Source organism: Camelus dromedarius, chromosome 12 (genome assembly GCF_036321535.1).
Source record: "Camelus dromedarius isolate mCamDro1 chromosome 12, mCamDro1.pat, whole genome shotgun sequence".
Lineage (NCBI taxonomy): Eukaryota > Metazoa > Chordata > Mammalia > Artiodactyla > Camelidae > Camelus > Camelus dromedarius.
This window is the reverse complement of record NC_087447.1, coordinates 51415223-51430996: the sequence shown is the minus strand read 5'-3', so window position 1 is coordinate 51430996 and position 15774 is coordinate 51415223. Positions and strand designations below refer to the sequence as shown.

Here is a 15774-nt window from a genome sequence, read left to right as displayed (position 1 = left end):
GAAAGATGTCCATCAGTGGCAATTTTACTGTTTTCCTTAGGAGGGCAATTTAATAATACTTGAGAGAATACAGTCTTTTAAAGATAAGGAAATTCATGCCTACTGAAGATGAATGATCTTTCCAGGGCACATAGCCATTTAGTTTAGGAACAGGGATTCTGTTGATTCATTTAACATTTTTTAGAACCTACTTCATATGGCAATGTTCTTGCTCTCAAGTGGTAGAGTTTAATTTAACTAGGTTGTAGGTGGAAATGTATAGGAGGATAAAGGACGTGCGGCATGACAGCAAGTAATTTCATCTTAATACTGACTGTGTAGAATTAGAGGTACATACACAGTGCTTTGAGGACACAGATGGAAGATCAGAGGTGCAGATTAATTAACTTGGTAGTAGGCCTGGAGCTATTTCCCCAACTCTTAGTGCAGGGTTTTCTTTCTTTCTTTCTTTCTTTTTTTTTTTGATGAGGGGTGGGTAATGGGTTTATTTATTTGTGTTTGGAGGAGGTGCCGGGAATTGAACCCAGGACCTCGTGCATGCTAAGCATGCACTCTACCACTTGGGCTATACCCTCCCTCTCAGGGTTTCCTTTTTATTTTCACTGTTACACACTGCTTATGTGAGCAGGAAAAATATTTAAATTAGTTTTCTTGTTTTTAAGTGGCATTTAAATTGACCATACTACACCTCTGAATTTGGTAGTAAAAGTTGAGAATTTATATATTACAATCTTATTTATTTGGGGTTTTCTTCTATTTTTTATTTAAATTGAATTTCCTTCCTGTAGTTGTAAACTCTAATTGACAAAGAGCATCTATAACCTAAAACCTTGGGTTTTTAAACTGTGTCATTGAGCTGACTTTTTGCCATAATTACTTAGAAAGACCTGGATCATAATTTTATAGCAACATCAAATGTTAATCTCTGTAGGTGGAAAAGAGTTCTTATTTCCAAATGAATCAAGAACTTTTGTTTAAAAAAAAAAAAACTTAAAATTTTACATTGATTTTGTACTCCTGAGAGATTGCATAGTACTTTAAAAAATTATCAAACTTCGATTTTTGTTTAATTTTGCTCCTTCCATTCTTTTTAGCCAAAGAGATATGCATTGTTTTTCTAGTCAACAGAGAGAATAGTCTGAAATTCCTCTTTGGGGAATAGTATATTTTAACACATATTCATTTCTAATGCTTAATTTTAAAATTCAAAGTTAATTAGGGTTAGCTATACTAGTGTTTTGGATGTTCTTAATGTGTTTTTCTTTTTAAAATTTTAATTTCTAATAGGTACTATTCTGAAATCTCTTGAACAGAAGAAAGATTTCTATGCTGTCTTATTTTTTCTCTTGTTTAGAAATCGAAATGAGTTGGCTGAGACTCTTGCGCTCCTGAAAGCACAAATCGATCCTGTACTTTTGAAAAACTCTAGCCAACAGGACACCTCTTCCCGGGAAAGTCCCAGCTTAGAGGATGAGGAGACTAAAAAGGAGGAAGAAACAACTAAACAAGGTTTTTTTGTGTGTTTTGTTTTGCTTTGTTTCGTAATTTCTTCTCTTTTCTACTCATCTTCCAAACTATATGAATTGAAATTCCCTCAGTTTGAAAAATTTGAAACCTTCCTGTAAAAGGAGGTAGATTTTTCTTTTATTTAGTGGGGGGGGGGGGAAGAAGCAAAAAACCATTAGGTACTTTGGTCTTTTATATTGAACATTTAAAAAATTAAAATAAAAATTTTCATATCATCAAAATATCTTACTGATTTAAGAATACAAAGATACTGAACTTTTTTATTATTATTGTGGTAAAATACACAACACAATTTTATCGTTTTAACCATTTTTAAGTGTACAACTCTGTGACATTAAGTCCATTCACGTTGTTGTGCAACCATCACCACTGTTCATCTGCAGACTTATCTTCCTACACTGAAACTCTGTACCCATTAACACTAACTCCCCATTTCCCCCTGCCCTTAGCCCCTGGCATCCATCATTCTACTTGCTGTCTCTATGAATTTAACTAACTCTAGGAACCTTATAGCAGAGAAGAATCATACAATATTTGTCCTTTTGTGAACAGCTTATTTCACAGAGCATGTCTTCAGTGTTCATCCATACTGTAGCATGTATCAGAATTTTTCCTTTTAAAGGCTGATTAATATTCCATTGTATGTTTATACCACATTTTATCCATTCATCTGTCGCTCGATGCTTGGGTTTCTCCTGCCTTTTCTCTGTTGAGAATAATGTTGCTATGAATGTGGGTGAACAAATAATCTGTTCCAGTCACTGCTTTCACTACTTTCAGGTAAATACTTGAAACAGAATTACTGGATCAGATGGTAGTTCTGTTTTTAAGTTTCTGAGGGTCCGCCATACCATTTTTTACATTTTTATTTAATCCTCATAGCAGCTCTTTGAGGTAACTGCTATTATTATTCCAATTTTACAGATGAGGGAATTGAGAAGTTTATAAACTTGCCTGAAGTCGTATAAAGTATCAGAGTCTAGATTTGAACTCTGATCCTTGTAAAGCCTATGCTCTTTAACTAGAGTAATCTAGAGCTGTGCTTCTCGAATTTTAATATGCATGCTGTTTACCTGGTGATTTACCCGATTCTCCATTTTAACAAGAACCTAGTAGATGCTGATGCTGCTGGTCGGAGGACAGCACTTTGAGCATTGAGGTTATAAAGGCAGTCTTCTCCTAACCTTGGAAACAGATACAGTCATCCTTTGGTATCTCTGGGGGATTGGTCCCAGGACCCCTGCTGATACCAAAATCTAAGGATTGTCAAGTCCCTTACAGAAAATAGAATAATAGTATTTGCATATAACCTATGCAGACATCCTCCTGTATGCCTTATTGAGGTCATCTACAGATTACTTATAATACTGAGTACATAGTAAATGCTTGATATCTGTCAAATATCTACCATGTAATTTTTAAATAGGTTAAAAAAGAATTGGCACCAATGTGTATCCCTTTAGCGTGCAGTAAAATGATAGTACTGATGTTTTAGTGTAGGCAGCTCCTATTATATTTCCATTAGATGCATGTTGATACTATCAAATGATGATTTCAATATTTTGAGCCCCTTTTAGAAACTGAAGTCTGTTAGCATCTTCAAAATGGTGAAATTTCTTTGCCAAGAAAAGTTTTAATTGCAAGGAAATATTCCTTTTTTAGACATGGGTGATATTTCACCTCTAATATTTCATTCATTCTGAAATTTCAGTCAACAAATACCTGTTGAGTACATGTTGTATATCATGCACTGTTTTTGATACTAGGAGTAAAACTGAACAAAACCAATCAAATTTTGGCCTTCTTGGAACTAACATAGTACTATGGGGAGATAAACAATAAAGATTAGTGAATAAAATATATGGTCTATGAGATGATGGTAAGGAGCAATGGAGGTAAAATAATTTGGGGAAAGAGAGAGGATATAATTTTAGATCAGGGAACTAGAAAAGGAGTCACTGAAAAGGTGATATTTGAATAAAACTTAAGGACTTGAGAGAGCAAACCATGCAGATACATGAGGAACAAAGTGTCGTAAGCATTAGTTAATGCAAGACCCTGAGGTGGGAGCATGCCTACTTAATGTGTCGGTCTAGGGCCTGCAGGCTTAATATGGCCTGCCACTATTTTCTTAATGAAATTTTATTCATTCGTTGAGTATGTCATTGTCCTTAACAACTGTCACACTATAAAGATAGAGAGACAGTCTGGCTGCAAAACCTAAAATATTTACTATCTGACCCTTTACAGAATTAGTTTGCTGGTCCCCTTTTTATAGAAAGAGCAAGGTGAGCAATGTAGCTGAAGCAGAATGAATGACCAGTTTTGAACACTGAAGGAAATGAGGTCAGAGAGGTAAGGCTTCAGGAGATGGGGAAAGGGGTGTGGAGATTGTAAAGGGCTTTGTAGTTTATTGAGAATGTTGGGTTTTAATCTGAATAAAATGAGATGACCTTGAAGAGCTTTCATCATTTATTCTCTCAAAATAATCTTACTGTTCTCATTTCTGTCCTTGGTCCTCTTTCATCTGTTCGCCATGCTGCAGCCGATGAGATCACTTAAAGCAAGTGAGATGAATTTTTTACTTGCAGTATGATCAAACAAAATAAATGGTGGTTTGTAATAAAAATATATTTACTTCTTAAAAAAATATTGAGTTCTAATTTTATAAACTATGTCCTGGTTCATCTCACTTCTGTCCATTCCATTTTATTCCCATGAAATACATAAAACTCTGTCTGGTTTATGAACTTGGCAAGAATCTGTTCAAAAAAATTTTTTTAAATTCCTATCTTATAAAACTTTGTTTAAAATTGAGGTTTTTCGGTTGCTAGGATGGGGTGAGGAAAACGTAGGTAAAATTAGTACTTAATGAATTCTGAAAACACTGCTCAGATTCCTGAGCACAAGTTTAAAGCATATATGCATTCTGTGTAATACCAAAGACTATGGTATTTACTAAATATATCTTTTGTTATTTATTTAAATTTGCACTATTAGGTACTCCAAAAAGTTGGGAATACCTAGCAAATAAGGTAAAAGAGGAGTTGGCAAATAAAGCTAAATAGTTTCTTTGTAAATATTAACTTCTGAAGTATTCAATAATGGCATTTTGATAAAGTAAATTTTAATTAAGTGCATTGAGGAGTGTTCTATAATTAAGTCCAATTTCTGTAAAGGTGTTTAATATAAGAAAGTGCTAGTGTTTCAGTGAAAAAAATGGGGCAACATGATCCCATCTTTGTCAGAAATACATATAAGACTAGAAGGAAGTAACCTAAAATATTAATAGTGATTGCCTCCAGGTATTAGAATTATGGGCATTTTTCCCCTTTTTTCATTTTCTGTATGGAGTCTTGTTACTTTTATAATCTGAATAAAACATAAAACATTTTCCCACTGCCATGCTCAAGTTACCTCAGGGGAATGAAGTGCTCAGTGATTTGCAAGGAATAACAGTTGTCAGTTTTTAAAACAAATATGGTCTTTTGGAAATGTTTTATGTACTATTCTTCTTTTCATATTTTTGAGCCATTTCTTGAGCTTGAATAAATTAGTTGAGCTGTATAATTATTTGCATTTCATTAAGAACACTGAAGCTAAAGTTTAAAGCAGAAACCTGAATCTTTCTAAATAACATTTTTTTAATATCTAGAAGTTATACTTCAGAGTTTGGTAATTTTCTTTACTGTCCAATTTTATCTTTTATTGTCAAGTGTCCAGTGACAAAAGCGACCTCTTTTAAAAGAGAAACTTCAAATGGAAATGTATTTTATGTTCAGCCTTATGTATTTCGTAATCTTGAATGCTTAGATTCATATAAACTTTATCTAATTTTTTAGAAGAACAGAAGGAAAATGAAAAGATGAAGAGTGAAGAGCAGCCATTAGATTCAGAAAACTGTTCTACACCCAATGCTCTAGGAGAGACTACTGTGAAAATAGAAAAAGAAGATGAAAAGGAACTTGTAAAACTGCCAGTCATAGTGAAGCTAGAAAAACCTTTGCCAGAAAGTGAGGAAAAAAAGCTTATCAAAGAAGAAAGTGACTCCTTCAAGGAAAATGTCAAACCTGTAAAAGCTGAAATGAAGGACTGTAGAGCAGATCCTAAAGATATCAGAGGTAGCGCAGAGAAGCTAGAGCCTGAGAGGCTCGATTGTGGTGGCAATGTTAAATCTTCTCAGGAAATTACTGAGAAGTCTACTGAAGAAACCGAGAAGCTTAAAAATGACCAGCAGGCCAAGATACCACTGAAAAAACGAGAAATTAAACTGAGTGATGATTTTGACAGTCCAATCAAAGGACCTTTGTGTAAATCAGTCACTCCAACAAAAGAATTTTTGAAAGATGAAATAAAGCAAGAGGAAGAGACTTGTAAAAGGATCTGTACAATCACTACTTTGGGTCACGAAGGGAAACAGCTGGTAAATGGAGAAGTTAGTGATGAAAAGGTAACTCCAAATTTTAAGACAGAACAAATGGAGACAAAGTTTTATGATACAAAGGAAGATAGCTGTAGCCCCTCAAAGGACAGAAGTGTCATCATGGAGGGAAATGGAGCAGAGTCCTTAAATTCTGTAATAACAAGTATGAAGGTAGGTGATATTGAGAAGGAAGTGGTCCCTTTAGGGAAAGATGTAGATCGTTCAGTATCAGTCTTAGAGACCCAGAGTCAAAAAGGACACATAGAGGAAACTGGTCCTCCAGAAATGGAAATGTCTCTTTCGACTTCTGAAATAGCAAAGGACCTCTCTTTTAAAACTACCTTATCTACCACTGAATCCTGTACCATGAAAATTGATGAGAAGTCTCCCAAAAGTAAGAAAGATAAGCGCCCACCAGTCCTAGAATGTCTTGACAAGTTAGAGAAGTCCAAAAAGACTTTTCTTGATAAGGACACACAGAGATTGAGTCCGATACCAGAGGAGGGTCCAAAGAGTACTGTAGAATCAGTACAGGCAGGGTCTCCTGAAGCAGCTGAAGCTTCTCCATCATCTAACATGACTGGCCCCTGTGAGAAACGAGCCTCAGAAAAAGAAGTGGTAGAGTGTCAGAGCACAAGTTCCACTGAAGGTCAGTCCCTGGAGAAAATAGACCCAGAAATTCTAAAAGAGGATTCTGAGTCCACAAAGGTAGATACATATAATCTGAACAATGCTCAGACCTCTGGCACAGATGATCCTTCTGAGACAAAGGGTTCTATACAAAAAAGTAAATTTAAATATAAGTTGATTCCTGAAGAAGACACCACTGCCTCGGAAAACACAGAGATAACCTCTGAAAGGCAGAAGGAGGGCATCAAATTAACAATTAGGATATCCAGTCGGAAGAAGAAGCCAGATTCTCCTCCCAAAATTCTAGAGCAGGAAACCAAGCAAGAGAAGACAGAAAAGGAAGAAGAGAAAACAAATGTAGGTCGTACTTTAAGGAGGTCTCCAAGAATATCTAGACCCACAGCGAAAGTGGCTGAAATCAGAGATCAAAAAGCTGATAAAAAAAGAGGGGAAGGAGAAGATGAAGTGGAAGAAGAGTCAGCAGCTTTGCAAAAAACAGACAAAAAAGAAAATTTGAAAAAAACAGATAAGGATACAAATTCTAAAGTAACCAAGGTAAAATTTCTCCTACTCTGCGTTTTAATTTCTGTTAGAAATATTTAGCTCTAAGTGTTTGTAGCTCTTTGCTTTTGGCTAAAACAAGTCATTCAAAGATAACTAAAGGCAACAACAACAAAAAAGCCTTTCTTCCTATATATAAGGTGTCTTTTCTCAGTGGTTATTCCCAGACATTAAATTTCAAACTTTATATCTTAATCATCTTTTAAGTTTCTTCTCTATTATAGGCAGTATAAGAATATATTCTCTTTGAAAACTATTTAAGTAATGCCTAACTTGGCGGGAAAAAAAAGACCTAACTTGTAGGATTCAAAAATGAGAACTCCTCATAAACGCTATTAACAGTTTGTGGTGCACCTCTTTCCAGTCCTTTTTCTATACGTTCTTGTGTATGTTCATAAATATTTACCTATTCACTTAGAAAATAGAGTCAAATAAATTCATTTTTCTAGGAGTTTTTCACTTAACATTATGTGTCTGAACTCTTTCCATATCAGTAGATATAGTCTACTTTTTAGTTATTGATGGCCACATAGTATTGCATAATATGGATGTACCTCAGTTTATTTAACCACTCCCTTATTGATTGACATTTAGGTTATTTCCAATTTTTCACTATTACAGGCAATGCTGCATTGAAGATCCTTTTGGACTTGAGTGAGTATTTCTTTAGAATAGACTCCTAGAATTGGAATTGCTGGGTCAAAGGCATGTGTGTTTTAAGTTTTGATAGCTATTGCCACTCCAAAGAAGGCCCCGTTAATGTGCCCTTTCATTACCAGTGTTTGAGAATTCCTGTGTTCCCCCATTTTAATCAGTAGTCTTAGAAGCCAGAATTTTTTTCCCCTGTGACTCTTATTTTAAGCAAAATCTGTACAAGTCTTGGGCTAGCCTGTAGGAGTTTGTATAACTAAAAGTGCTAGTTCTGTTTTGTTCATTTATGTGATCGGCTTGTTCTTCATTGTAACTGATCATTACAATTCCCTGAAATACTGAATTTTTAAATTCTTGTTTTAAAAAAATTTCCCCTTCTGTTGTTAGAATTATTTTGGTCTTTGATAGGAACTTACACTATAGGAGGAAACTGAAATATGAATTAAAATATAGTGAAGCCAAGCAGTAAAAAGCATTTCACAGCATTATAAACTTATTCTCTGAATGACATATTTTTTAAGTTTGTCAGGATTTTAATATGCATTTCTGACCCATTAAAATTTTTTAATTCACCTCTAATATCAGAATTAAAAATTTTAGATAATGGTATGTGAGAATATAGTCAGTGCTCTGTTATAGAGCCTTTACAAAGTACATGACCTTTGACCCAGAATCCTCTTCGAGGAATTTATCCTAACCACAGAGGTGTATGTGAAAGTTTATAATTGCAAGGATACGTTGTTTATGAAAGTGAAAAAATGGAAAACTACCTAAATGTCCGTCTAGTAGTGGACTAGATAAATACAGCTATGTGATGGCATATTATACATATATGTATTTACATGATGTTAGGAGAATATGTTATTATGACTAGGGAAAATATAAGACAGAATGTTCATTATAGTTCTCCCCAAAATTTTTTAAAAATAGAAATAAGGGAAATACATGCTAAAATTTGATAGTTGGAAGATCTGTTGATAAAGCTATTTTCCTTTTCTTCTTTGTATATTCACTAAATATTCTACAAGGGACATGTAATCAGAACTGTTTTTTAAATATTCTTACTATATTAAATTATCCTACTTTATATTTTTTACAAGGTAAAACCCAAAGGCAAAGTTCGATGGACTGGTTCTCGAACACGTGGCAGGTGGAAATATTCCAGCAATGATGAAAGTGAAGGGTCTGACATTGAAAAATCATCTGCAGCTTCAGAAGAGGAAGAAGAAAAGGAAAGTGAAGAAGTCATCTTAGCAGATGATGATGAACCATGCAAAAAATGTGGCCTTCCAAACCACCCTGAGCTAGTATGTACCTGAGCTAAATGAACCGTGTTTGTATTACAGGCATACTTTGGTTGCCTGACACAGCCTAACTCTTTTGGGTTCGATCTTAATTTCCATTTTATGTGTGCAAAATAACCTTTATTTCTATTTCTCAAATAACAGCCCAGTTCTAGGGAGGATTAGGATCTTGCTTTCATTCAACCTGGTTTTTATATTGACATTTCCTCTACTTAAGCATACGCTCCTAATCTCTTCTCAGAAATCAGTTAATTTATTCAAATATTTTTATTCTGTACCTTTTTAGCAATTTTTCTTCTTCCCTTTTAAGTTACTTTATAATGATATTTCTGAAGTGGCAGCTTTAAATAAGTTAAAGCCTGAAGGCCTTGTTGCCTTTCTATTAAAACATGTAAGTCAAGGAGTAGCCTAGTAGGGCTAAGATGGGCAGTTTAGAAAAAAAATTAAGAGGATAAATTATAGGCCAGATATACTCTATGAATAGTGACAGATTTGCATGAGACTTTCTTATCTAGGAAGTAAGTTCTTCAAAGATGGCCTAAATCAGGGAAACCAGTTCCTAACCTGTATATGTATTTTTGCAGTTTGTAAGTGCTTTCTAAAGAACCTATTAAAGAAATACTCTTGTTATGCCCAATTCTCTGCAACTATCTGTTCTTTTGAATAAGTTTGACTTTAAAGACAAGCTCTACCTATTAAGTAGAAAGAGACATGAAGAAAGATGCTCCCACATATGTAGAGTTGTGTAGAACAGAAGCAAGTTATGTAAAGTTGCCTAGCACAGTTCCTGACATCTGTTGTGTGCTGGGTTAAAGCTGTTTGTGGTTTATTTGCAGTTTTCTTCCTAAGTGTTAAAATCATTAGTGGAAAGTAAATTCATTAGTGAAGTTTATCATGTCCCAGTAGTTTCAGAGAATTCAAGTAAAACATATAACTTAGAACCAGAGAATGACTTTAGCTTCGAGAATAGATGTCAGAATTACACTGAGAAGACCCTTCTAAGCATTTTTAGGATCATCAAGCTGTAAAAGTTAGGTGAAGATTTTTGTGTAGAGAAAGCAAAGAGATTTGAGATACTGGTCTTTTCTGCCCTCTAAATCAAGTAAAAATCAACACTTGTGTTTTTTCCCTACTGTTCCCTAATACTTTATTAAGCTGTGCATTTTGACTGAGGCAGAAATGCGTATCAGTGACAAAGCGGTGTGAAGAAATAGAAATAAAATGAGGTGAGCAGAAATGACGTCCAGGAGGTGGAGAAAGTTGTATCTTCCTTGGAATGCACGTAGGATTTTCGTTTGGTGGTGGTGGTGGTGGTTGTTAATTGAAGTATAGTTGATTTACAGTGTTGTGTTGGTCTCTGATGTACAGCATGGTGATTCCATTATACACACACGTATATATATATTCTTTTTCATATTCTTTTTCTTTATAGGTTATTACAAGATACTGAATATAGTTCCCTGTGCTAAAAAGTAGGACCTTGTTGTTTATCCATTTTATATATAATAGTATCTGTAAATCCAAAACTCCCAGTTTATTCCTTCTCCTTCCCCCAACCCCCGGTAACCGTAAGTTTGTTTTCTTAGTCTGTGAATCTGTTTCTGTTTTGTAAATAAATTCATTTTTGTCATTCTTTTAGATTCCACATATAAGTGATATCATATGATATTTGCCTTTTGGCTTACTTCACTTAGTATGATAATCTCTAGGTCCACCCATGTTGCTGAAAATGGCATTATTTCATTCTGTTTTATAACTGAGTAGTATTCCATTGTGTTAATGTTTGTGTGTTCTTTATCCAGTTAACCGTCGATGGACATTTAGTTTCCTTCCACGTCTTGGCTATTGTAAATAGTGTTGCTGTGAACACTGGGATGCATGTATCTTGTTGAATTAGTTTGTTTGATTATCATAATAACTGCTCTGAAAATCCCATTACTGGTTACGTGCCAAAGGATTGCATTGGAAGCTGAAAATCCCAAATATATTGAACATCTTATTCCAGATATTTAATAATTGTCAAATCAAAATGTCAAGCAACTGGTACGTCTTAAGTGGTAGGGAAATGATACCGAATTAGTTGTGGTCCTTGTTCTCATTGAGCTTACAGCAGAAAAGCAATAAATTGATAGATGAGTATAGAACTCTGTGGGATTTTCCAGATGCTAAGTGGATCATTGCCTGAAGCTTGGAAATCTCATGTAGTAGTATTTATTTTAATGGCATTTAACCTTTAATGAAGAATAGAGATACTCATCATTTTAGAAGTAAATTGAGTTCTAAAAGTTTACTTTTAAGTTTGTTACTTGAAATTCAGATTATGTTTTATCAGAAACAATGGGATAAATAGAATCAGCTGCTGCCCAGGTTAGTCCACATATGGCTGTGTAATCAATCAGTCACGTGGCTGGAGTATTATATTAATATAACTTAGTATTGATTTCTGAGTATTGGTAGCAAATGTTGATGCATCGTATGGAGAAGGGAGTTTTCCACTTTTAAATCACTGCACGTGTGTGCACATTCTGCCTCCCACCCTCAACTCTCCTCATGGTACGTTAGCAATTCAGAAACTGTATAGCTATATGCAAATAAACCTACATATAAATAAATGATAGGAGCCAACCTTCTCACTGTCAAAAAAGAAGTTACAAATAAGACCGAAGGCTAAAATGAAACCTGTGGTGCTGGATTAGAGGTAGAGTTATTAGTATGAACTCATGCTTACTTTAATATAGTATGTATATACATGGGTTGCTGTACATACATGCATTTCCTGGCCCCATGAGAGCTTAGAAGCAGGGATACCCAGTAGCAGTGAGCACTTAGCATCTAGATTAGGGTTTCTAAATACCAATCTCCAATAAAGGAACCAGTGCTTCTGAGAAAAATGGCTGATCTGAGGCTTAATCAGGGAGCATGTAAGATGTACCTTGGAATATCTGCTATTGCCAGAAAGTAGGAAGTGCTTTTCAAAAAAAATAAAACCATGCAGTTGAGTCCTAAGGACACAGGGGCCAACCTGTAAACTCCTAGCATATCAATGGCTAGAACAATTTGAACAATAAATTAAATAATAGTTTTATATATAACTCAAAGAATTTTATTTTTGCAACTCTTTTATAAATCTAAAACTATTCTTCCTTCCTCCCTTTTTTAGATTGAAATTAGTTTATAATGTGTTAATTTCTTAAAATTATTTTGAAATAAAGTTTTTGTTTGTTTTGTTTTTTTAGTTTAATTCATGAGTGCACCATTTTAAGTTTTAGAGAATTGGTCATCTTAAACTTAATCAGCAAATAGTCAACTCAGGACTAATTATTGGTTGCTTTTATATTGTCCTGAGTATAGTTCCATTCCTCTCATACCTCAGTCCCTTCCGTATTTGAATTTACATGATGAAAGGAACCATGAATATTTCTTACAGGTAGGTAATGGAAATGCTACTTAACTTGGAAATTACTTGTATTTTTAAAATTCTTTGTGTGGTAGGGAAGTTTATGATACTTGAACTATAAAACTCTGTTATCAAGAATATATTGTCATAGTCCTTGTGGCACACTAAAAAAGGATTGAAACTCTAGTTCAGAAAAAACTTATTTTTCACTAAACTTTGTAGCTTAACACTTTCTTAGGTTTTTTTTTTTTTGTTTTTAAAAATGTTTTTAAATGACAAGTTAGATCCCTAATTATCACAGCTTGTTTATTATTATGCTTCATGCAGATAGAATGTAGTATACTGACAAATATAGAAATGTCTTTATTTTAACTTGTCATTGAATATTAGCCATTGAGTTAGGTTGACATTAATCTGTGGTTTATTTCAGATTCTTCTATGTGACTCCTGTGACAGTGGGTACCACACTGCCTGCCTTCGCCCTCCTCTGATGATCATCCCAGATGGAGAATGGTTCTGCCCCCCTTGCCAACATGTACGACCCAGCACAGTTCTGTTTTTCCAGTCTTTGATTTTATATCCAAAGCAATAATTTTTTTTGACAGCCACCGAATATTTTTAATCTTCAAAACAATTTGTAAATACTGTTTATCTCTTTCTTAAATTTCTGTGAAATTAGAGACTGTTGAAAAAACTACCTTTTATTATTACCTTTTAGATCTTCCCTTTATTTTTTCCTAAAACAATTCTCAGAGGACCTCTGGTTTTTGTAAAATTATAATCTGTGGTTTATTTTTTTTCTCACATTTATTGAAGGCACAGTGAATCCCAAATTAAGATAATATACAAGGGAAGAAATAAGTTTCTTCCTGTTGTCTATCCTTTCTTTCATCTTCTTTTTCATTTCTGCCTACCTTCTTGTCAGTTTTGTAGATGGTATTGTTATGCACCATTATGATGGTACTCTGAATAGAAACATGAATTCTATTTCTCTCATATCTTGTATCAGGTGGATTTCTTTTGAAACCTGAAGAACAGGATTTTTTTTTGCACCCAAGGGGTTCTTTCTCTCACAGACCCAGTCTCATTTCACTTTAAAAATGATAGCCTTTATTGCATGTCTTAGTGAAATGGAGTTCTTTGGCTTTGCATTACTTTAGCAGTTACATTCTTCCGCTCTGTTCTGACCCAGTAACCATGTGGCATGGTTTTATAAATTTTTTTCCATTCTCTTTTTTAAAAATAGTGATTGGCACCATTATATTTTTCTTGTATGTGTAACCTTCTTCCTTAAAAATGTCTTGGGATTTTAAAAAAAACTTTAATCACTGTCATGTATATGCATTGAACCAAATGCTATTTTAAACATTGATTACTGTCAGCAAGATAGGCACAGCATGTGTTCCTTGGCAAAGATGTAAGTTTCTTTAACATGTGTGTTATTTCAAAGATACCTCTCCTCATCTTCAATTCAGTGGATGCTGAGGCACTTCTTTAATTAAATACAAGAACATTTAAATACAAGAACCCTTATCAGCTCTCATAGCACCTTATCTACCAGCTAAAAGGCAAGTGACAATGATTGTGGAAAGGTGTTAAAAATGACACTCATCTGTTACACTTTTTCAGAAACTACTATGTGAAAAATTAGAGGAACAATTGCAGGATTTGGATGTTGCCTTAAAGAAGAAGGAGCGTGCTGAACGCAGGTATTGTGATATGTGTGTTATTGTTTTACTTGGGACTGTGACATCAGAATTGTCTTCCGGTATAGATTTAATGGTCTGTCTAAAGCAGGGATTGGCAAACTGACCTGTGGGCCAGATCTGACTCACTTCTTGTTTCTGTATTGCCAGCTAAGAATGGGCTTTTTTAGGTTTTTAAATGATTAGAAAACAGTAAAAGCAAAAATCATTTCATGGCACATGAAAATGATATATTTTTATTTCACTATCTGTAAAAAAAGTTTAGTTGGAATGTAGCGAGGCTTATTTGTTTCTATGTTTTCTGTGGCTGCTTTTGCTCTACAGCAGCAGAGTTCAGTAGTTGCAACAAAGACCTTACGACGCAAGCTTAATTTACTATCTGTCCTTTTACAGGAAATGTTTGCCAACCCCTGATCTAAAATATTTATCAGAACCCTACTCTGAATAAATATTGGCCTAAGTATTGTGGAGGATATGTACCTAACTAAGTATGTAGTGAGTACAAGAAAACTGTAAGAACTGGTCTGTGGTTTAGTTACTCATGTGCTCTCTTTGGGGGGGCAGAGTTAACACTGGTGAAATAAAGAGCATTTAAATGCTAAACTGTGTCCTACTGACTATAAGAGATGCCTCCCTTTTCAATATGCCACTGCATTGTGGTATAAAGCAGTTGGAGAAGGCTTCTTGGATGAGGTAAGATTGGCGTTGAGCCTAATCTTTAAAGGGGGGCTCAAAATCAAGGCAGTAAATTTGTGTTTATTTATATGTACCTCTTTGGTCTATTATTACTAAATATTCATTCATTCCTCCTGTGTTCCAAACTAAAGAGAAAAGATGAGTAAGGCAAAGCTCTCACTTAACTGGAGCTCACCTTCTACCAGAGAATGCAGACGAGTGAACCAGTAATTCAGTAAAGCAGGCAAATGAAGGTGTATCCAGAGCGTTACAAGAACGTTGTGGAGGAGCACTTTGGTTCTCCTAGGGGTTGGGCTTATCAGAGAGGTCCTTGGAAGCTAACTAGGGGTTATATATGTGGACATGCAGAAAAAGGATTTTTCAGGCAAAGAGCACAATGCGAGCAAAGACAGTGTAAATGTGAGAGTAGAAGAGTGGTGGGGGATGAAGCTATAGAAGTAAACTGAGGCAGAATTGTGAACAGCTTTGCATAACTGGCTAGGAGATTTTAATTATTCTCTAGAGGCAGTGGGGGAGCCATCAAAGGAGGGATATGCATAGTCAGACTTTTATTTCAGGAAAAATTAACTGGTAAAAGTAAGAAGAAGAAATTAGAATTGAGGCTATTGGAATAGCATCCATGAAATCCAGTGATGCCTGAACTAGGGCAGTCATCATGATAGTAAAGAGGAGAGGTTGGGGAGAGTTTTCAGAGGTTTAATCAACAGGACTTAATGCCTGCGTGTACATAGTATGAAAAAAATCCAAGCAATATCCCCTGATTTGTCTTCATTTGCTCCTACTTTTAGCATTTGCCTGCTGTCACATAGTATTTCCCCCCAAAATTTAGTTCATCTTAAGGCAGTCAACTCATACCATGATCCACACCCTTTACTCTGT

The 15774-nt window shown here is 34.8% G+C and overlaps 1 protein-coding gene across 2 annotated transcripts in view; it reads left to right on the top strand.

The window, feature by feature from the left end:
- Positions 1-15774, top strand: part of RSF1 (remodeling and spacing factor 1) — a 124594-nt gene that overhangs the window by 84530 nt on the left and 24290 nt on the right. For both annotated transcript variants that reach the window (XM_064492742.1, XM_010990046.3), the window contains exons 5-9: positions 1355-1509; positions 5370-7135; positions 8893-9099; positions 12924-13028; positions 14123-14202. In XM_064492742.1, coding sequence (XP_064348812.1) covers positions 1355-1509; positions 5370-7135; positions 8893-9099; positions 12924-13028; positions 14123-14202 — 2313 coding nt within the window. The remainder of the gene's footprint in view (positions 1-1354; positions 1510-5369; positions 7136-8892; positions 9100-12923; positions 13029-14122; positions 14203-15774) is intronic.